Source organism: Pseudoliparis swirei, chromosome 24 (assembly GCF_029220125.1).
Source record: "Pseudoliparis swirei isolate HS2019 ecotype Mariana Trench chromosome 24, NWPU_hadal_v1, whole genome shotgun sequence".
NCBI lineage: Eukaryota > Metazoa > Chordata > Actinopteri > Perciformes > Liparidae > Pseudoliparis > Pseudoliparis swirei.
The window spans coordinates 25,595,255-25,617,708 of record NC_079411.1 but is presented as its reverse complement, the minus strand read 5'-3'; the positions used below and the strand labels follow the sequence as shown (position 1 = coordinate 25,617,708).

The 22,454-nt window shown below is 40.0% G+C and overlaps 3 protein-coding genes across 4 annotated transcripts; all 3 read left to right on the top strand.

The window, feature by feature from the left end:
• The first annotated feature begins 1,719 nt into the window (after positions 1 to 1,719).
• Positions 1,720 to 11,680, top strand: LOC130190615 (target of Myb1 membrane trafficking protein-like). 2 transcript variants are annotated; one of them, XM_056410122.1, is made up of 15 exons: positions 1,720 to 2,072; positions 3,770 to 3,854; positions 5,326 to 5,404; positions 5,600 to 5,749; positions 6,475 to 6,609; positions 6,702 to 6,848; positions 7,748 to 7,864; positions 8,426 to 8,559; positions 8,661 to 8,703; positions 8,795 to 8,918; positions 9,751 to 9,817; positions 10,589 to 10,664; positions 10,786 to 10,845; positions 10,934 to 10,973; positions 11,100 to 11,680. In XM_056410122.1, the coding sequence occupies exons 1-15, from the start codon at positions 2,000 to 2,002 to the stop codon at positions 11,243 to 11,245; spliced, it is 1,476 nt and encodes a 491-aa protein (XP_056266097.1). In that variant the 5' UTR covers positions 1,720 to 1,999; the 3' UTR covers positions 11,246 to 11,680. The 2 variants fall into 2 exon arrangements, with proteins under 2 accessions (XP_056266097.1, XP_056266096.1); XM_056410121.1 differs by having other exon boundaries at positions 8,792 to 8,918.
• Positions 11,681 to 12,069: 389 nt separating this feature from the next.
• LOC130190390 (noggin-2-like) lies at positions 12,070 to 13,043 on the top strand. Its single transcript, XM_056409783.1, has one exon. The coding sequence runs from the start codon at positions 12,460 to 12,462 to the stop codon at positions 12,871 to 12,873; it is 414 nt and encodes a 137-aa protein (XP_056265758.1). The 5' UTR covers positions 12,070 to 12,459; the 3' UTR covers positions 12,874 to 13,043.
• Positions 13,044 to 15,141: 2,098 nt separating this feature from the next.
• Positions 15,142 to 20,894, top strand: get3 (guided entry of tail-anchored proteins factor 3, ATPase). Its single transcript, XM_056410132.1, has 7 exons — positions 15,142 to 15,320; positions 16,569 to 16,716; positions 17,501 to 17,649; positions 17,793 to 17,943; positions 18,600 to 18,707; positions 19,135 to 19,332; positions 19,429 to 20,894. Exons 1-7 carry the CDS (start codon positions 15,178 to 15,180, stop codon positions 19,555 to 19,557), a joined length of 1,026 nt encoding a protein of 341 aa, XP_056266107.1. The 5' UTR covers positions 15,142 to 15,177; the 3' UTR covers positions 19,558 to 20,894.
• Positions 20,895 to 22,454: the final 1,560 nt, after the last annotated feature.

Here is a 22,454-nt window from a genome sequence, read left to right as displayed (position 1 = left end):
AATAGTTTTGGACCCAAAATAATGATTAATTAATTAATTACTTTGCTCTAATTATTACAAGATATACTACAACCATTTCTTCCCAGATACCTGTTTTTCAGTCCAGAAAAAGAAAATGATTGACCCTAAATCATTATTTAACCACAACGGTGCATTTTGGCTCTAAATACGTTGGCTAGCCATTTGTCTTTGTTCTCTCTGAAGAGGTTTAACTGTGATTAGTTATAGTCATATGTTCAGCTGATATTCCAATAGTGATAAGTCTACACTATTCATATATATATATATATATATATATATATATATATATATATATATTGTGAAGCTTTAAGAATAGATTTGCTAAAAAACACCTGTTAATATTCCAGCGTATTATATAGGCTCTAATATATTGTACTAAACATTTAAACAGGAACTGTTCCTACACATTTAGATGCTATAAGGTTCCAGCTTCTTTTTCCAAAGACTGGTGATTTCTTCTTTTTTTTAACTGTTGCCCAAATGGCTCAGATAAAGGCACATGACTTTTTTATTTTTTACATGAGGTCAGTTTTCTAATAGACACGTTAAATTCAGATTTTTATGAGGGAAATCAGTTTTTTTCTCAACAAAAATACATAAACTTAACCAACCCGTAGTGTGTCTTGAGTACATCAGATAAATACATTAGTGGTTGATGAGAAACCAACAGTAAGAGTCCTAAACAATAAGAATGTAGTTTCTAACACGTGGCAGATTGAACTCTAAATGCTTCTCCACCCAATGCAGTGTAGCTTTTCCTGCAGACTACATGTACGACACTAGATGGTGCTGCAGACTTTCACATTTATAAAATAATTTCTTGAAACGTTATATTTTCAAGCTGAGATAGTATTTTATTTACATATTTTAAAAGCTGATCTCTTTTTTCACGGTATACCTGTAATGCCATGTGAAAAAATAGCTGGAAATACCTGAAAATCCCCAAAAGCATTGGACTGAACTGCTGAACATCCTGATAGTAGAAATGTATAACTGGGGAAAAGTTGGAAGCAAAATTGCATCAATCTAAATAATCCAAGGAGATGAATTATAATCGAGGAAAAGATGAAACTTTTTTGACATACTATTACTTTTTATATTTTTTTTGACAGACTATAACATAAAATATATTTTTCGATATACTATGACTTTTTAATACTTTTTTTGACATACTTTACATTTCTAATATCTTTGTTCGACATATTATGACTTACATTTTTTTTACATAGGCTACTATGACTTTTTAATTTTGTTTCGACATACTATAACATTAAATATTTTTTTAGATATACTAAGACTTTTTAATACTTTTTTTGACATACTATAACTTTGTAATACTTTTTTGACATACGAGGACATTCTAATATTTTGTTCGACATACTATAACTTTTGAATATTTTTTTCGTCATGACTTTCTCATACTTTTTTCGACATAATATGACTTTTTAATACTCTTTTTTACATACTATTACTTTCTAATATTTGTTTCGACATACTATAACTTTTTAAGACTGTTTTCGACTCACTAAGACTTTGAAAAAATATTTTTTTAGCCTTTTTTTAATGCAGGACTTTTACCTTTTGTCAAGTGTTTTGCTAATTTTCTTTAATTAAAACACCTTATACTTTTCTTGAGCTCCACCACTGGAAATCACAGTCTGAAAGAGAACATGCTGCGTTCAAAGGCTGTCTGCAAACTGAGAACTTTGTTTGACCTTCGATACCTTATGCAAGTCTAAATATTTAGCTGGTAATACCACCTCTACTACTTTTGTATGCAGCAAAAAGAGGTTACGAGTAGCACTGAGCCTCTGTTGTTGATGTCTGCTGGCTCCCCTGTGGGAGTTTTCACGTGACCGCTGAAGTGAGCTCGTGCGCCTCTGAAGCAGCTCAAACGGAAACACCGTATAGTTGTGAGCTCGGTAGCTGCCACATCACTTTAGTAATAGTTATAGGGGACGCCTGTGATTTGTCGAAGATGTTTTCACTCGGGGAGAAGATGGAGTTCCTCATCGGAAACCCCTTTTCGACGCCGGTCGGTCAGAGAATCGGTAAGTCGCCTTTGTTTTTTGGAAACTGTAGGAATTGTTCACCGTTGTATTCAATTTTACATCATTTAAATGATTTAATCAATAATATGCTCTCTTTTTTAGCATTTTACAACCACACTCACGGGGGGACGTAGTCTAAAATCATTTAATAACACTTTACCCTTTTTGGTTTCCTGATCTAAAATGTTGAAAGTCCAAACTTGACCGAAACGTAGAAATACATATTGAGAGCCAATGACGAGCCAGGGGCGGGACTCCCGCCTCCCGATCTCTCGTCTGATTGGCTGTTGCAAGTTAAGCGACAACTCGTTTGACGAATCAAGGAGGCGCTTTGTGTTTTCTCTCACTTCCTCGATCAATGTGTGTTTTTGTCAAAAATACAGGTACACGCCATTATCACTGACGCTCTTTAACACATTGAACAACTTTTAAACTCACAGTGGCAACAAGTTGTTGCTTTTTCTGAAGCAAACACATCCTTAACAGACTAGTAATGACCGATGTGTCATCGGGGACAGTCGAGAGATGTGAGATGATGACACACAGTCATCCCCAAGCCTCCCTCCCTTCTTACCTCATCCACTCACTTTTTCACACAGTAATGTCAGAGAGGCTTCAGCTAGTCTCGGGCCAATGAGAGCAGAAAGCAGCTGACAGTCACATGAAGTGGAGGGAGAGTGGAGGAGAGAGGAGGAGGAAGGGTGGGGTAGATGCAAAGGGGAAGGGAGTAAAATAGGATTGAGAAAAGCAGTGAGGGTTTGGAGAAGTGTTGGTGGAAAGGAATGAAGGAGACTGAGAGACTTAAGAGGAGCCTGTGAGGGGCGGAATGCAAAGAATGCTGACTTTGATTGTTGAATAGTTTAGAGGGAAATTCTGTACATGTTTCAGCTGAAAACCAACTATCTCAATCAGCTTATAACTATATCTAAAGTCCTATATCATAAATAAAAAGGATACCACTTAATTCATATGAGAAATGTGGGTATCTGTGGCTGGTTTAAAATTGATGAGGCCTTGTTTGATGAAGGTGGAGGCCTCAAACAACCAACCAATCAGAATGTGTGATCCAACCACGTCAACACGGTCCACAATAGACAGATGTTGTTCTTAAAGAGGCCCTTGACCCAATTACACACAAGCAGATTATCGTAGTATGAAAGTTGTCTCAGCTCCCCTCAGCTCTACGCATGTGTTTAGCCATCTTTCAGCTCTTTGTTTTGGTTTTCTGGCGCACAACTTTACCATTCTTTGTTCACAATGCACCTACAGAACCACATATCTGATATTCATATTTAATTTTCCTTCCGCTTAATGTTAATTGTTGCCTGTGTGTTCACAAACGTTACGTTTTTTAATAGAAATTATTTTAAAAACACATTTCCAGGTGTGTAACCTCAAGTATCACTTCTGTAAATGCATTTTATAAATCCACAGATACAAATATAACCAACCAACATATCTTGTATGATATTATAATCATATTTCCATGTGGTGTTTTTAATAATATGAATCATGCATTTATATCCCACCTGACACATTTGTCACAGAATGATTTCTGCAATAAATATTTTTAAAAACCCAGCTAGAAACGGCCTTTTTATCTTGCGCATATAATATCTTAAGAAGTACTTCTGGTTATCACCTCATCAGTTTCCCTATACAACTGTAACTTTATGTAATTCCCTCTCTGGTGACAGAGCGAGCGACGAGCGGCGCTCTGCAGTCCGAGGACTGGGAGCTCAACATGGAGATATGTGACATCATCAACGAGACAGACGAGGGGTACGCAAGTAACGTGGCTTCACCGAGAATACATATTTTTTAACAGTTTAGCTCCACGCCTTCCTTTTTGTAATAGTTGTTTTCATCCTGTCACACCATCTCGTCAATCCAACTCCCCTCACCTGCCTCTGATCACCTCGTTAGTCCCTCATTCCCTTCACCTGGTCCTCACGCCCTTCTCACCTGCAGCCCATCCCCTCATTAGCCCCTCACTATTTAGCTCCCTCACTTCCACTTGTCCTCTGCCAGATTGTCTTGTGTTTTCGTGCCAAGTTCTCCAGCGTTATTAGAGTATATTCCTGACCTGCCTGCCCTGACCTCTGATTCTCTGCCCCGCCCCTTTTTGGACTTGGTTGCTACTTCGACTGATCTCCCGGTTTTGACCCAGCCTGTTTCCAACCTAAGACAGTCTTCTTTGTTACTCCTGTCTGAGTCGTGCTTTTGGGTCCAATCTAATAGCACCGTGACTTATTTATTAAAAAAAATAATATATACATATATATATATATATATCAGGGTAGGAAATATACATATTTTTTAGGGGGCATTTTTTGCCCCACTGACTGAAATCTAGGGGCATTTAAAAATAAATTGGGGCCACTTTTTGAAACTTGTGGAATAACATTTAACCTTTGTTCAAAAATAATAAATATACTTACCCGGTATTTACAGTATATGAGCCATTGTCATAAAAATGGCAATAATAAGACGATTAGGCAGTAGTCAACAATTATTGTTTGCCTGGGGGGGGTGTTGTGACTGAATGACCAGCTTGTGGTCAAGGCCGATCTCAAAGGTTTCTCCGCAGTGCGGCCTTTGTAATCCTGAAATGCAAACACGTGTAGTGGGGAGATGTATACACAGGGTTCGTACGGTCATGGCAATCCTGGAAAAGTAATGGAATTTTAAAATGGTTATGTCCAGGCCTGGAAAAATCCTTTAAAAAGAAATGTAATCCCAAAAATTCTGGAAAAGTAATGTAATTTTTAAATGGTTATGTCCAGGCCTGGAAAAGTCCTTTAAAAAGAAATGTAATCCCAAAAGTTCTGGGAAAGTAATGGAATTTTAAAATGGTTATGTCCAGGCCTGGAAAAGTCCTTTAAAAATAAATGTAATCCCAAAAGTTCTGGAAAAGTCATGGAATTTTATTATCTGTTAATTTTCGCAGTTTGATTAAAATAGTAAACATTTCTATAAATATTTATTCTTTTAATCAAACTATTGTCTCTCATTCATTTGTGTCATTTAAGGTATAAACTGGTGTATACAACGAGATTTCACAAAATATTTGGTCATGGCAATTTGGTTTAAAATCCTGTAAACCCATTGGTCCACATGTTTATGAACCCTGTGTGCAGTAAACAAGTATAACATTATGAGATCCCACTCCCAGAGATGAACCACAAACAAAACCTACCATTCGTTGCTCATCTCACTCATGTATAAATATAATGTTGTTCTTCTTTCTCAGGCCCAGAGATGCAGTCAAAGCTATTAAGAAGAGAATCGTGGTAAACAAGAACTTCAGAGAGATCATGTTGGCCCTCACGGTGAGTAACCATCTCGAGATTCTATCCATTCTTTTCACGGCCCTGATTGGCTGGTGGCCGGAGCCGCAGTGGTGTGTGTGTGTGTGTGTGTGTGGCTAATTTAACATCGAAGTCTTAGTAATATAGTTATTAGAAAAAACGCTTTATTCTGACCATAATGTTTAAGTCCATTTGTGCTGCATCACTGTGACGCAGGTTCTCGAGGCCTGTGTGAAGAACTGTGGCCACCGCTTCCACATCCTGGTGGCGTCGCAGGAGTTCACTGAAGGCGTGTTGGTGCATTCCATTCTGCCCAAATTCAACCCCCCCTCGTCCCTCCATGATCGGGTGCTCAGCCTCATCCAGGTACGTGGCGGAAACTAATGAGTCTTTCCCTTTTGCAATTAGTCTGCTGCTTTCTGTATTAGATAATTGATTAATTGTGTCTAAAGGAAAAAGAAAAATCTCCATCACATTTTACCAAAATCAAAAGTGATGTCTTGCTCATGTTTTTCCTCCCTTGAACCAGGAGTTCTTAACCCAAATATATTAAGGATAAGGATGTTTATTGTCATTGTACAAACATGAACGAAATGAAGTTGGTGACTCATCCGTCAGTACAGCAGCGACAGGTAAAAACCTGGATAAAAACAATAAGAAAGGACATTTCTAATTCAAAACAAGACATTTAAAAATAAATAAAGATAAATGAGAATAAATATACATAAAACACAGGCATCGTTGGCTTAAACGTGAACAAGTGCCGTGTAAACGTCCCACCATAAAACACAAGTAAAGCCAGTAAATAGTTCCGGCTGTGTTCAGAGATGTTTAAGTCCTCTGAGTGTTGACGTCCCTGAGCTCTGTAACGGCTGCAGCCGCGTACGGTCGTGTTATCTTCAGGGTTCTTTGTGAATGAATGACCTTCCTGCTCTCCTGTGCGACGCGGTCAGAGCCAGTTGTGTGTAATCACAGACTCGCAGTGCTGATAACGTTAGATAAATAGGCGGAAGGAGTGAGCGTTGACTGTGGCATCGAATAATGAATCCCTTATTCTCATCGTTTTTTTTCTCCCCCCGACGCCCCCGCAGTCGTGGGCCGATGCGTTCCGTAACTCTCCCTCCCTGGCGGGGGTGGTGTGCGTATACGACGACCTGAGGAGACGCGGTCTGGAGTTCCCCATGACGGATCTGGATGCTCTGTCCCCCATCCACACGCCCAACAGGGTGAGACTGTCTCCGGAGTGGAAGTATAGCACGACACCATAAGAAAATGCAATCTCCAGATATCGGATTTTCTTCTGCTTTCATCTCGTCAGAGCATACCGGAAAACGAGACCCCCGGAACGACGAACGCCGTCGCTGCTCCCACGCAGCAGTCACGATCACAAGCACCTCCCGGTGTTCCCACTATGGCACCTCCAGCCCAGTCCAGTGGGGGACCGGCCTCCCTCTCTGCAGAACAGGTACAACCGGCGAAACACACACACAGTCAGTCACTGACGACGTCGAGAAAACTATGGCGTTTCAAATTAGTGACGGTTGTCGACTCAAGATCAACGTGCTTTCACTTTGACATAAAGATTTAAGATTCAAGGTCATGTTTGACATTTGTGCCTATAGAGCAACAGTCCAGACCCGTTGGAAATCTAGTGCAGGGCTCCACGAGTCAAAAGTTTAGAAATAACACGATAATAAGAAATACAAAATAAAAAATATCGGCAGAAAAATTTAAGAATTAGAAGAAAATAAAAAAGTTATTTGACTCTGGGGAGCGCCGTCATAAGACCTTTTTATTTTCAAATATCCTACATGCATCCAGTGTTGCAATAAAAACATGAAACATGAATGAATCCCCCTGTATATTTAGTATTAGTATTAGAATTTAGTTTTAGTATTTAGTTTTGTGTTTTATATTTATTTTCATCGATGCTCTGATGTGCACCGCTGCTGTGATTTTTGAAATGTCCCCACTGTGGGACGAATAAAGGAATATCATATATATATTATATATAGGCACCAAAGTTATTAACTCTTGATCTGGAGTCTTGCTTTTCCCTCTGGAAACGCATTCAAACCACCAGCATAGATGACAGTTTAACTGCATCTTTAAATCAGGTCTGTGGTTCCCAAACTGAGTTTTGCACATGTGACCGTGGGGAAAAGTGGGAAGTGAAAATGAAGTTTTCAGAAATGACAATTTGACTTGAGCCATCCTTAATGCTTTTAGTGCCACCTGTGCTTTCCCCTGCTTTTTCATGTCAAAAATATAACTAAAATACCACGTGAGTTATAGTCTGTTTCTACGCCCAATTCTGTCTTTATGGAATAAACGTCATAAACGATATATATATATTTTTTTAAGGAACGGAAGCTCAGAAAAGAGCTGTCGCTGGTGAAGGGAAATCTCACCGTGATGACAGAGCTGCTGAACGAGCTCATACCTGGACAGAGCCAGCAGGATGACACAGAGCTGCTGCAGGTGTGTGTGTGTGCCTGTGTGTGTGTGTGTGTGTGTCTGTCATCAGTGCTGTTTTTAAAACAATTGCTTGTATGAAGATGTACCATGATAATAGTGTGTGTTTTTATTCTGATGCTGCGTTCTAGTGTGATCATACTTTACTCTGACTGTGACTTTATATTCTTCATGTTTGTTTTGCTACAATCTTGTCAATTGATTTTAAAAGCATGCCACGTGTGTGTCTTCATTAATTGATAGATAGATAGATACTTTATTAATCCCCAAGGGGAAATTTGTCGTCACAGTAGCAGCACCAATAAACTAAACACACGAGAATAAAATATAAAATATAAAAAACAGGGATGAAAGATATAGATGTAAAGAAAAGGAAAAGAAAGAGAGGAAAAGTGGAAAAAAAGACAATAAAATAAAAAGCATATGGGCAGCTACTGCGACAGGCAGCCGTTGGCACGGCGCCATAAACTAGCGATTTTAAGCAAGATGATGAAAATTGGGCACAGCAACAAAAAGCACATTGTGAGTGTATTTCAGGATGAATGAGTGTCTCTGATGTCCGAGCAGCAGCTGTACTCGGTGTGTAAGAGCATGCAGACTCGCGTGGTGGAGCTCATCCCCCAGCTGCTGGATGAAGGGTTCGTTGGAGAGCTGCTCGTGGTCAACGACGACCTGAACAACACCTGCATCCGCTGCGAGAGGTGTGGATGACACAATTATCACTATTTGGATTGTAAAAAGTGCGAAGAGTATCTCTCTAATGGATGAATTCATTGCTCATTGTTTTGTCATCGCGTTTTAGGTTCGACAGAATAAACAAGGCACAAATTCCAAATGTTCAACAGGTAAGAAGATGACTCGCTCCTCCTCATCACACACACACACACACACACAAGGTGACGCCCTCGCTGCGTTGCGTCTCTCTCTCTCTAGCAGAGCTCCACCACCAGCCGGAGCCTCGCCAACATCAGCCAACCGGCCGTCATCACAACAACCAGCCAACCGGCAGTCAGCAACGCCGCTGCCGCCGCCGCCAGTCTGCCGCAGTCAGCCGATCACAGTGAGTAAACCACAACTTCTGCTTTTATATGTGCACTCTTTTATAACTCCAAATCCATACGCATAACATATCGGAAACTGGAGTTCTGCTTTTGTAAGTTGGCGTACACGACCGTTCAAAGGTTTTGTGTTTTCCATGAGAACTCACGCTTGTATTTATCGAGTGAATTGCAAAATGAATAGAAAATATAGTCATGGTTATAAATAATGATTTTTATTTGAAATATTAATTTTGTTCTTCAAATTTGTGTCCTCAAAGGGAGGCCGGTTTTATAGCTTCTCTCACCAGCATAACTGTTTTCAGCTGCGCTCACATCAAAAGGGTTTCAAGGGTTTTCTACCCCTCCGCTAGTCTTCTAAGGCGATAACACAACGTACCATTAGAACACTGGAGATGGGCCTCTACACACCTCTGTAGAGACTTCATTAAACACCAGATAATAGTCATTCACCACATTAACTATGTAGAGAGAGTATTTATGATTCATATAATGTTAACTTCATTGAAAAAACAAGAGCTTTCCTTAAAATAATAAGGACATCTCTAAGTGACCCCAAACTTTTGAACGGCAGTGTTTGTACCTGGCAGAAAACAGGATGTTGTGGCTCGGCGTCACGTCGACATTCAGAGTTTAAAAGAGTGGTTTCACAATAAAAGAACATCGCTGCAATCCAACAGGAGAACTAGTGAACTAGGAGACACTAATATTTAGAAATAATATTTATTTTGAATTCTTGTTTGCTACAGGATTTTAGATTACAGAATAGAGGAGTCTTTTTGTTGTCGTTCAGTTGTGATGAAACTTAATGAGGAAAGAAAATCTGTCTTTCAGGAGAGGAGGGGGAGTTTGACATGTTTGCCCAGACGAGAGGAAGCTCCCTGGCTGAGCAGAGGAAAAGGTGAGCGATGCTAACCGACAGAAGGACACGCATCCCATCACCACGCCTCCAACTGTCACAACATGAGGCTATAAGAGAGGAAGGGCCTCATACCTTGTGGTTACTTTAACCTGGCTGTCTAAATCTGAATATTTTCATTAAAAAATGCCAATGTATTGAGATTAAATTACAATCTGACTGATGAGTCTGAGGCTATTTTTTTTGCCACTAAGCCTCCAATGAAAGATACCTAGAGTTTAGTTTTTGACTCCACGTGAGGAACACTAAGCCTTTGCATTTTTTTAAAATTAAAATGTTGGTTTTCACTTAGCAATTAGAATTTTCTTTTTGAACTGCATCACAGTTTTTTACCCCATTCAATGTTTAATGTCGGTGTTCTTTCGGTAGTCAACAAACAAACATAAAGTGCCTCACACTTATACTTGGAAAACAATATTAATTCTAATAATTTTCTGGAGGTTTTAATTGCTGGCGTCAAATTGAACCCAAAGGGTAAAATATGTTAGTAAATATAAAGGTAACAGGAGGGTGAAACATTGAATCGGGTCAAAATGACCCTAAGGCGACAGGAGGGTTAAATATTTAATCGGGTCAAAATGACCCTAAGGCGACAGGAGGGTTAAGAAGTAAACAACGGTCTGAGTGTTTAACGTTGCATGCCACGTAATTGCAATGTTCAAAAGTTTGACTCTCTATACATGTGTTGAAATTAATATTTAGTTTAATAATACAGCCTATAAAGCATCACATTACAATAAATCCTCTCCCCAGTGTCAGGTATGAGGACCCGGGAGCTGTGGAGGGCCTTGCTGGAGCTCTGGATACGAGGTTGCAGGCCACAGGAGGGGTGAGTATACACCACCATCAGACATGCAATAGAATAAAACATTTCCTATGGAACAAAAATACAAAAGTGTCCTGATAATTGTTAAATATAAGTAAAATAAAACAATCACTTTTCCTCTTAGATGCCACCGGCGAAAAACTCTCCGCAGAACCATGTGGATAAATGGTTGTCTTGCGATATGGTAACAGAAAGCTTCTCTTTTCAAATAAAGCGTAATATACTAAAGGATGATATGTCTTTAATTAGTTGTATTGTGTTTGGATGTGCAGGAAGACAAGTCTTCAGTGAGTGAGGGAGTTTCCAGTGCAGGTATGTTGTTCTGTGTACTGGTGCATAACCGGCATTTTAGTTCTAAACACGTTTAATTCTTCGTGTTTTACTTCCTGTGTGTTCATGTGTTCGTGCACATACACACTATCGCACTATCCCTTTCAGAGTTTGATCAGTTTCTGGAAGATCGGGCGCTGGCGTCGGACCACAGAGGGGAAGCTAATCGAAGCTCGCCGCCCTCCACGTCCAGAGCGCCGCCGCCGCAATCTGCCCGGCAACAGGAAAAATCGGACCAACTTTTCTCACTTTGAGTTTGAGGACAAACAGGAGAAGCTGTTGGGCGTAAATGTCAACATGCATTTTTAATATTCATATACAAAAAAAATGCCCACAATCACACACACATGCTGTGTTAAGTCAGGTTTCCTCTGAACACACACACACACACACACACACACAATAAACCTGACCCTACTGATACTACCTGCTGCCTAATCAACTCATTGCATAAAAGCAATGATTCTTAATTCCTGCTCTTTGTTATCTTTATGCACATATAAAAAACATCCTATGTCTGTATTTATAAAAAATATATTATTATAACGTCGCTGTCCAAAAAAACTTTAAATTGCGACAATTGTTGAGAATGAAGTATAATGTCGAAAATATGTTGGACACCACGCCATTGTGTGCCTTTTGACCCAGACTTGTGTAGATGAGAATAAATGTGGGTTATCATCCTGTAAGCATGTTGCATCTGTCCTCTTTTTAATGTTCTGTCTGCTTTTGTCATTATCTAAGCTGGAATTGACCCCGAAGCTCATTTTATAACTGATATAAGTGCAGTTTTTGTGAGAGAGAGAGATGATATTTTTTTAAAGCTTGTGTTTGAGATTAGCCGCTCCACCAAATCAAGATCAGATTATTATTCTTTATTTTTTTTCTGAGAATTACGTCAAACTAAAATCTGGTGAACCATAGCTTCTCAGATGTGTCCTATTATATGTTTTTTTTATTTTTAAGCTAGACAAAACATCAGAGCCTTGAAAAAGAAGTGGGAGCTGAGTTGAGCTCATAATACATCTGCTGTTGGTGTTGTGAGCCACTGGTTACCTTCGCATTGAAAATGCGGAAGGTTATGTTTTTATCGCCGTGTATTTATTTATTTATTTGTATGCGTGTTATTCGCATAACTCAAAAAGTATTAAACCGAATCGCATAAAATTAGGTAGGATGATTGGTTATTATCCGGGGACCATTTGATTAGATTTTGGGATCGATTGGGTCAAAGGTCAAGGTCATGAAAAGGTCAACATCTTATTTTTACCACCCGCACCTGAAACCACGCCTCGGCCATTCCACTGTGTGTGTGTCTGCGTCTGCTGGATTTCTGTTTCAGGCCTTCTCCGTGGCTCTGCGTCGATTGCTAACGTGACTGCTGTTCAAGACGAGGAGGAGGAGGAGGAGGACGCTGCCTGGGATTCCCCATTTCTCCAGCTGAGAGACAGTCTGCTGTCCTACTCGCATGTCCATGGCCAGACACCACCGGCCCTCACGCCTCATGCGTCTCCCGGAGTCCTCTTTTGACCCATTCTGGATGTCCATAGAGCGGCCTTCTGAAGCCTCTAAGTGTCACCGGGACGGTCGACCTCCGGGTAACGAGTCACTGCCGGTGAAATTACCCAACTGCACTTCTGCCGCCAAGAAGAAGCTCAACCTGAGTGCTTCTCCGGAGCTGAGGGAGGCTGCGGCGAATCAAATGGCCGTGCTGGGAAAGGAGGCCGCGGATCAAGATGTCGGTTCTCTGCCCTCGCATGTCGCCGGTTCAGTCAGAGGCTGGTTGGTGCGCTCGGCCGCTTGTGGATTGAGCTACCGGTGGGTGGATCTGGGTCCAGCTTTCTGGCCACGTTGGCTGCGTCAGACCGTTTGTGAAAAATAATCCGACGGAGCGAGGAGTTGCTCTTTTTCCCGGTGGGATGGAGTGTGTGCGAGCTCTTACGGGTCGCATACAGATTCTGGCTTGGCACTGCTTGGAGATCAGAGAGGGAGGAGATGTTTCAGGAGGGATTAAACCCGCGGGATCGGATGGTAGAGTTGAGATGGGGACAGGTGATGTGACGAGAAGGTGTACATGGAGGCTGGTGCCTTACCCTGTGGTCACAGCATGTACATGTGCTTTTAAATAACTATGTTTTCTTTCTCATTGGAGCGTGAGCTTTTCAATCGATATGCTGGATGTTTATATGTATTTCATATGTTCATTGAGTTGTTATTGATTAAATACTAAATCTGTCAAATCATATTAACAAAACCTAATCATTTTTTTTTTTAATCACTCAGTAAGATGCACCTTTTATGGTACTGGCTTTACTGGTAGATTTGAAATAATTTCTCCTAAAATGTTCACATTTTTTTTTTCAGCATCATGCTCTTTTCCTGATTTACTCTGATTTATAAGTAACACTATGATTTATAGTTGCTTTATGTAAGCAGCTGTAAAGTGGCAGTGATAAACTATTAAACTACTCATGTATTTCATTATGTGATGTTCTGGGGCTTATAATTGATAACCTTTTGATCACAGACTTTCCTCACTAAAAGTCAAGAAGGTCTACATGTGTGGTGTCACTGTTTTTCGGTACAGCTCGAGTCCAATATTACTTTTGGGTTGTAAAACATTCATATGATTTTGAAATGTTCCCATATTAGTGCTTCCACTGTGTGGTTTCAGTACACTGGAGACTTCATCTTGGGTGTGCTTTTTATCAAATACACTTTAAAATGTCAACCTAAATGTGTGTTTTGGGACTCATACCAAAGGACATTAATCTCAGCAGAGCTAACATAAAGATGGTTATCCTATGCCTACTACAAGCCAGACGGACTATTGCAAAATGTTGGAAATCTATACAGAAGCCGACTACCAAAGGCTGGTTAGAGGACATTGTACAAGTTATAGCCATGGAAAAAATAACATACTCACTGAAAGGAAAATATGCACAGTTTGAAGAGATGTGGACTTCCTTCTTGGACTTTGTAAAGGGCCCCCAATTTATTAGGGCTCTAAAGTGACCTTACAGTCATGACCCATGTACAATCTCTGAGCAACCCACTGTCTAAATACCCCTCGCAAATGTACCAATGAGTGTGCCATCCAGTATTGAGTGTCATTTTATATAATTTATTTTATTTTTTATCATTTGTATTTGTATTTGTATTTTGTTATTGTCTGGTAACATGTTTCATATGTTTACTGTATTTGTAACTTGTTCCTCCTTTTAGGGGAAAAAAAAGAAAAACCAAATAAACACATTTTGAAAAAAAGATGGGAAAAAAATGTCAACCTAAAATAAATATCTATCCCATCCTAAAATTTAAAATCAAGTCGGGCAATTCTGAAAAATCATTTTGCTAAAGCAATGGTTTTCTTTTGTATTATTACGATAGCATAAAAGCAACTAAAGATGGGGATGCTTGGTTCAGTATACAGGAAGCTTCTGACTTTCTCACACAGTAATGAATAAAGCCACAGGTCGATGTTGAGTCTATTACATCATTATTAATTCACACCATAATTGAGATCCTAATAGAACTGTATAAAATAAGTGTATTGTGTTTACCTTTTGTTTGAGTTGCAATAAATGAAAACATAACTTAAAGAATGGAAATGAATATATATATATATATATATACATACATTATAATAATAACTATATAATAACTATACCATTATATATATGCATATATATGTATATATACATACAATATATTATAATAATAACTATACCGTTATATATATATATGCATATATATGTATATATATATATATGTGTATATATACACATATATGTGTATATATATCTACAATATATTATAATAATAACTATATAATAACTATACCATTATATATATGCATATATATATGTATATATATGTGTATATATACACATATATATATATGTATATATATATGTATATCTATACAGCCATGCATATATATATATTCATATATATATATGTATATCTATACATCTATGCCTATATATACATATATGTATATATATATATACATATACATATATATGTATATATATATACATATATATATACATATACATCCATATGCATTTGACAGCAGCCTCCATTTGAACAGCTGCAGAGTGACGCGGTGTCCGAGGAGCCCTGAAGGCAGCAGCGCGAGCGCGTCCCACCTGAGCTGCGCGCTGCAGTGTACACAGACAAGATGGCAGCTTCAGTGGAAGACGAGTTTGAAGACGCGCCCGACGTGGAGCCGTTAGATCCAACGCTGAAGAACATCATCGAGCAGAAGTCTTTGAAGTGGATATTCGTGGGTGGAAAGGGAGGTGTCGGTAAAACCACATGCAGGTACGTTAAAGGCGAAATTGCTCTCCAGTGTTGACTCAGCTAAACTGACACAGCTAACCGAGCTAGCCTAGCTCAGATTAGCTTCCACCATGATTTTACGTGGATTTTTCCGTCAACGGTTATTTTTTTCTCAACGGCAGCCTCGCGTGACACTCTTTCAGACGCGCGCGCGCGAGAATATGCTCGCCGTTACGTTACAGGTCGGTTAAATCAGATGCCTGGGGGGGGGGAGCCGTTATTTGCCGTTAGTTGTGTGAATTGAATGCTGTCACGAGCTAACGTTAGCCCAGCTGGCACGTCGTGCATCCTTGACTTTCTCAAGAGGGCTGACAGTCACGACGCAGGAGGCACCGACAGCCTGCCGGTTGTCTTTTAAGGGGGTAACGTGTGTGTGTGACTCGGCTAAAGGACGTCTACCGTTATCCGTCCTCCGTGGGTCACAATGGAGACTACCGGTAGTTAGCTATAGCCACCGTTAGCTGTCAGTTAACCTAGGCACATAGCGTTAAACTGATAAGCTAACCCCTCGTTTTACCGTCATTGATGGGGGTATTAGCGAATATACAACATCAATTCAACATTAAGTAGCTCGCGTTGGAAAATGCCCCCAGAGAACAGGTTTAATGGTCCTGTGAATCTGACCAGGGTTCGTACGGTCATGGAAAACCTGGAAAAGTCATGGAATTTTAAAAATGGCAATTTCCAGGCCTGGATAAGTTACGGTAAATACTTAAATCACAAAAGTTTTGGAAAAGTCATGGATATTTGTCATATTCACATGTTCATTTACATCGAGTTTAAAATAATTCATATGTTTTTGAAAGGAAGACTCAAATTTTAAGCCGGCGTACGCCAAGTCCAAACTGATGGATTTGCACATAAAGGATAATAGTTTGATTAAAAGAATAAACATTTATATAAGTATTTCTAAGAATAAACATGTATCGTAATGTTTATTCTTTTAATCAAACTATTGTCTCTCATTCATTTGTTTCATTTAAGGTAATTCTCATTGTTTGAATACTACATTTTCAAAAAGTTTTCATGTACACTCCGAGATTTCAGTTTGGTCATGGAAATTTGGTTTAAAGTCCTGGAAAAGTCCTGGAATTCCATTGGTCAACATGTGTACGAACCCTGTCTGACAGGCATCCACAGCCTAATGAGAGACCGTATCGCTCCACTTGCTCACTGCAGTCGACTTAAATATTAAAAACATTTCCTGGGTTGTTTTTGCCTCTCTTCTAGTTGCAGTTTGGCCGTGCAGCTGGCTTTGGTCAGGGACAGCGTCCTGATCATCTCCACCGATCCAGCTCATAACATCTCCGATGCTTTTGACCAGAAGTTCTCCAAGGTGCCCACAAAGGTCGTGGGCTATGACAACCTCTTTGCAATGGTGAGTGGGTCTGCATTAACAAAAGCGTCACGAAGGAAATATTATTTCCAGATAACTGTTGAGCTTAGACAGTTTTTACTTGTTCTCAAAAGGTATTTCTCAAACCCGATATGTGGACTCCTAATTGGAGAAAAAAGCAGACATTAAATTGTATCTCTGTTAAATTTAATAACCTTGCACATTTAGGCCGTTCTCTCGCCAAATCAGAGATAACTACGTTCCTTTTTCATCAATTTGGACACCAGCAATATAAACGGTAAAGGTAGTAAAGTGGGAACGGCAGAATTATTTAAAATACAATTGTAAGCCCAAATACATTATGTTGGGAGTGAAAAGAAAATGTACAGTTAGCTGCTCTGCTCTGTTCAGACAGCCCTGTAAGTCCATAACAGAGTGGCACGCACAATACCAGGACCCTGAAACTAAAGCAGCCAAATTAAATTCAGCCACCATGAATGTTGTTATTTGTAACCTGTTCTTTTCCTCCTGTGACATGTCAAAATATTGCATGTAATTCACATTTTTCTTGTTGCCGTTTTCAAAGAAAATAGATGGACGCGTGGATAGAAGCATAGCAGCAATTATTAACAAAGAGGTTTATTGAGAATGAGGTAACTGTCTCTTGAGTGTCACAAGGAGAGTCCATTCCACATCCCAGTCTCGAGCACAAAACATCCACTGTGTATCAAACTGACTTGCTCGGGGGGCCCTGAAATAATTTGCAGTTACCCAGGACCTCGGATTGTAAAGTGCTGATTATTTGTGTGTGTCTGTGTGTGTGCAGGAGATTGACCCAAGCCTGGGTGTGTCAGAGCTGCCTGATGAGTTCTTTGAGGAGGACAACATGCTCAGCATGGGTAAGAAGATGATGCAGGAGGCCATGAGCGCCTTCCCTGGCATCGACGAGGCCATGAGCTACGCGGAGGTCATGAGGTAAGACGGCGTGGGAAACCAGATCACACTTTTTGTTTTGTGGGACTGTTGACTCAGAGTTGCATTTATTTTTCAGTAGCATGATGAGTAAATAAATACATGGTATTGTACTAATTCGGCACTGCCCTCTACCTGTGCTCCAGGTTAGTGAAAGGCATGAACTTCTCGGTGGTGGTCTTTGACACGGCCCCAACTGGTCACACACTCCGGCTGCTCAACTTTCCCACCATCGTGGAGCGCGGTCTGGGCCGCCTCATGCAGATAAAGAACCAGATCAGCCCGTTCATCTCCCAGGTGAGGAAGACGCGGGGTTCCTACGGTCATGGGAAACCTGGAAAAGTCATGGAATTTGTAAATGGTTATTACCTGGCCTGGAAAAGTCCTGGAGGGAGAAAACAAAATCCCCAACGTTCTGGAAAAGTCAGGGAAATGTGTTATATTCATATGTTAGTTCACGCTGAGTTTTAAATAATTAATATGCTTTTAAAAAAATATATCCATACGCACCGTAACTAAAAATACATAATTGTTTATTCTTTTAATCAAACTATTGTCTCATTTATTTGTGTCATTTATATGTATATGTATATATATTAAATACGACATTTTCTCACTTTTTCATGTATACACCGAGATTTAAAAAAATGTTTGGTCATGGAAATTTGGTTTAAAGTCCTGGAAATCCATTGGTCAACATGTGTATGACCCCTGAAGAGAGGAGCAGGGCTGTCACTCATTCACTGAAGTCATTTCATATTATTTTTTAATAATTGGAATTAAGATCTTTGTAATAGGTCCACAAAGCTACCATTGAACGTGAAGTAAGGATGATGCAAAGGGAAGGGTAAAAATAAATATACACGCAATTTAAGTTTGCGTTTCTTATTAAAAAAAGTTATTTATTTAATGTACACATCTAAATATTCGTGTTTCTCTTTCACCGTTCGTAGATGTGCAACATGCTCGGTCTGGGGGACATGAACGCAGACCAGCTGGCCTCCAAGCTGGAGGAGACGCTGCCGGTCATCCGCTCCGTCAGTGAGCAGTTCAAAGACCCTGTAAGTCCCTGCGGTTGTTTTTATGTTGTTTTCAGTTCTTTTTTTCTTTGTGCATCGCAGGCTTTTTCAATTAAACTTAATTCCTGAAGTATTTCCATATCTTCATGCCGAGGCTCTGCAGCTCTAATGGATGCCAAACACATCCACCCTGCTGTGGCTGCTGCGCTGCATTACTCTGGATCTCCATTTTGTCTGCATGTATATGTGGATAAAATATACTATTACTGCATCTATATATTTTATGTAGACGTTATGCTGATATCCTTTTTCTTTTATATCTTTTCCTGATTGCAACTCTACAGTGTGTTCAAATGTAAATGTGCACATAGACGTTATGCAGGTAATCAAATTCAAACTCCACACATGACTTGGTCGTATTAAAAGCTTTCTGTCTTATCTTCTTCCCCACCTTCCTCGCCCCCACCAGGAACAGACCACCTTCATCTGCGTGTGCATCGCCGAGTTCCTCTCCCTGTACGAGACGGAGCGGCTCATCCAAGAGCTGGCCAAGTGCCAAATCGACACGCACAACATCATCGTCAACCAGCTGGTGTTCCCGGAATCCGAGAGGCCGTGCAAAATGTGCGAAGCCCGCCACAAAATCCAGTCCAAATATTTAGATCAGGTGGGAACCGGTAGTTCTTTTGGAAGTGTTTTTTGTCAACACGACTGTCGCGCGCTCTTCCGCATCGTTGACGGTGTCGTCTGCTCCTCCCTACAGATGGAGGACCTTTACGAAGACTTCCACATAGTCAAGTTACCGCTGCTGCCCCATGAAGTCCGAGGGTCCGACAAGGTCAACCTGTTCTCCAAGCAACTTCTGGAACCCTACAAACCCCCAAACAAGTGAACGGTCTCCCCCTGCAGGACCCCCCCCCCCCCTCCCCCCTCTCTCTCTCTCTCTCGCTCTCTCCCTCCTGCAGACCACACACACCTTTACAGTCTGAACTCACCTCCTCTGAGCTCCCCCCCCCCCCCCCCTCTCTCTCTCTCTCCCCCAACCGGGCCTCAAATCCTGCAGCAACAGCCTCACGTTGATATCCACTCACTCCTCAGTCCGTCATCCCGAGCAGAGACACCGGGACGCACGTCCTCGTCGAAAAAGGGGAGCCGATGAAATCAAACACGCGCGCATATGTAACCTTCTATATTGTTACAGGAATTAAGACGGTACAGATTTGTGCCGCCTTACTTTTCAGTTCACCTCCACTTTCCTTCATGTGGGGCAGTTGGACTTTTCCTACTTGAAGCATTCATTTTTCTCTCTCTCTCTCCGAAAACAAACCGCCCCCCTCGTCTATCATTCCCAATGTCACGCCTCAGTTGTGAACGCAAAGTGTTTCCAGGATAAAAACGGCTTTCAGACGGTCGGTGTTCACGCTTTGTTTATTCTGTGTGGATTGGTGACTGTAAATTCTCCAGTTTGACTTTTGACCAAAAATGTAATGCAAATTTATCTGGAACTGACATTAAAAAAAAAGACAAGATTTGGGGTTTGATGGCAAGGCAATGAAAATATATAATTTCCCCCAAAATATGAAATAAGAAATCCAGATGGGTCTGTAGAGTTCCCATGTGTCAAATGATTAGAGCATGACCCTGGTGTAAATTCAGTAACCTAATGTCAATGAAATTCAAGTTGGGATTTTTATTTATATATATATATGGCGATGTCATTGTTTGAACTGGACGGTCTTAACGGCTTCCGTTATATATTTTCGGCCACCGCGGCTGCTTCAGGTGGCGTTTCGGTCGGAGGCGACGGCAGTTTGGTGAGATTCAAAATGTGTGAATGTGGAAGATAAAGTAAAGTCACAGCTGAAGTGCCGCTTCCCGCCAGGTCCCCCATACAAACGCTCGGTCAAACATTCTGTGTCCACCCCGTTTACGGACGGCTGTCTGGGAGCACGATTGAAAGACATTAGCAGCCTTATTCTTAGTGCATTGTTAATAATAAATATATTGAATGTAGCTCGAGTTTGTTTCCAGGGGAATCACAGCTTCCTTCGCTCTGGTGATTTACATCCTGGACTCTTGATTGGTTAACAGGTTGTTACATCCTGAAGGAAAACGCATAATTAACCCCCTGCCCTTTCCTGTCACTGGATGCTTTTTGGTTCAATAATCTGTTTTCTATAGATTTTCTTTTATGTTGCGAGTGTTAATTAAAAAACTAAAATGGCCTCAGCCGAGAGCCTTTTTGTCGTCTTTTTTTTAAACTGTATGCTGCTTGCTTATTTTATTCAGTTATTGCTTGTGTTATTTTCAGGAGATGGAAGTTCAGTTCAGGAAGGACTGACGCTGGATGAAGACGCTAAACACAAGACACAAAACCATCCCTATAGGAATAGTATAGGCCTCGTGACGGCACATGCACAGCGAGGGCCACTGCATAGCAAAAGTTTCTAAAAGTCATAATACATTTATTTATAAAAAAATATGTCCCGGTGGGAAAGTGCATGGGTAACGAGTGGGAATATTACTATGGAGGACTTAAAATGCATGAATAAATACAGGAATAAATAAATTCTTAATTAAATGTAGAAATAGATACATTTACATTACAAGCATTTATTTATTCTTGTATTTATTTATGTCTACATTTATTCAAGCATTTATTCCTGTATATATTTATTATTTATTTATTGTATTTATTTATGTATACATTTATTTAAGCATTTATTTGTTCCTGTATTAATTAAAACATTTATTTAAGCTTTTATTTATTTATGGAGACATTTATTTAAGCATTTATTTATTCCTGTATTTATTTAAACATTTATTTATTCTTGTATTTATTTATGTAGACATTTATTTAAGCATTTATTTATTCCTGTATTTATCTATGTAGACATTTATTTACACATTTATTTATTCCTTTATTTATTGATACATTTATTTAAGCATTTATTTTTTTATTGTATTAATTTATGTAGACATTTATTTCAGCATATATTAATTCCTGTATTTATTTATTTATACATTTAAAGCATTTATTTATTCCTGTATTTATTTATTTATACATTTATTTAAGCATTTATTTTTTATTGTATTCATTTATGTAGACATTTATTTAAGCATATATTAATTCCTGTATTTATTTATTTATACATTTATTTAAGCATTTATTTATTCCTGTATTTATTTATACTTAAGACATTTTAAATCCTCCATATATTACACCCGAGGAGAAAGTACAAACCTGGACCCAGGAAGGACGTCCTTTTTTCTTCTTCTCCACTGCAGGAAATCCACTTTTTTTTTTTGGGTGGTTATTTAACAAGCATAATTATAAACCTGTACGCGTTGAAATTGGTTGTTGTTTTCATATCACTTAACACGACAGTTTGCCACGGTTCACCGGCTTTCCGTTTCATGATTCCCCGACTGTACCGACTCGGCCCTGCGCTCCCGGTGCCGCGGCGCTGCGGCCTGTCGCTTGTGGTCCATCAGCGCGCCGCGCTCTCCCGGTCGGGGGCCGCGCTAATGAGCTCCTCCTCCTCGTTTTTGGAGGCTTTACCCCGGGGCGCACTGACCACGGACGCACCGAGGAGGCTCCTCCGAGGGATTACTGCCATGCAGCTGACCGAGCTGACGCCAGAGGATGTCAGAGTTATGAGGTCTTTGAACACAACACCACTGGCGAGCACGGAGAAAGAAGAAGATATATATGTATAGTACATTATATACATATACACCGCTAAGTGAACATGTGAGTTCACTTCTCCAGTGGTGCCAATTACGCAC

Excerpts from the sequence above, each read along its gene's own strand:
- LOC130190615 (XM_056410121.1), top strand. The coding sequence starts at position 2,000 with ATGTTTTCACTCGGGGAGAAGATGGAGTTCCTCATCGGAAACCCCTTT. Across the intron at positions 2,073-3,769 it reads GCCGGTCGGTCAGAGAATCG|AGCGAGCGACGAGCGGCGCT; the intron begins GTAAGTCGCCTT and ends CTCTGGTGACAG. Across the intron at positions 8,560-8,660 it reads ACCTGCATCCGCTGCGAGAG|GTTCGACAGAATAAACAAGG; the intron begins GTGTGGATGACA and ends ATCGCGTTTTAG.
- get3 (XM_056410132.1), top strand. The coding sequence starts at position 15,178 with ATGGCAGCTTCAGTGGAAGACGAGTTTGAAGACGCGCCCGACGTGGAG. Across the intron at positions 17,650-17,792 it reads AGCTACGCGGAGGTCATGAG|GTTAGTGAAAGGCATGAACT; the intron begins GTAAGACGGCGT and ends CCTGTGCTCCAG. Across the intron at positions 18,708-19,134 it reads GTGAGCAGTTCAAAGACCCT|GAACAGACCACCTTCATCTG; the intron begins GTAAGTCCCTGC and ends CGCCCCCACCAG.
- LOC130190390 (XM_056409783.1), top strand. The coding sequence starts at position 12,460 with ATGTCCATGGCCAGACACCACCGGCCCTCACGCCTCATGCGTCTCCCG.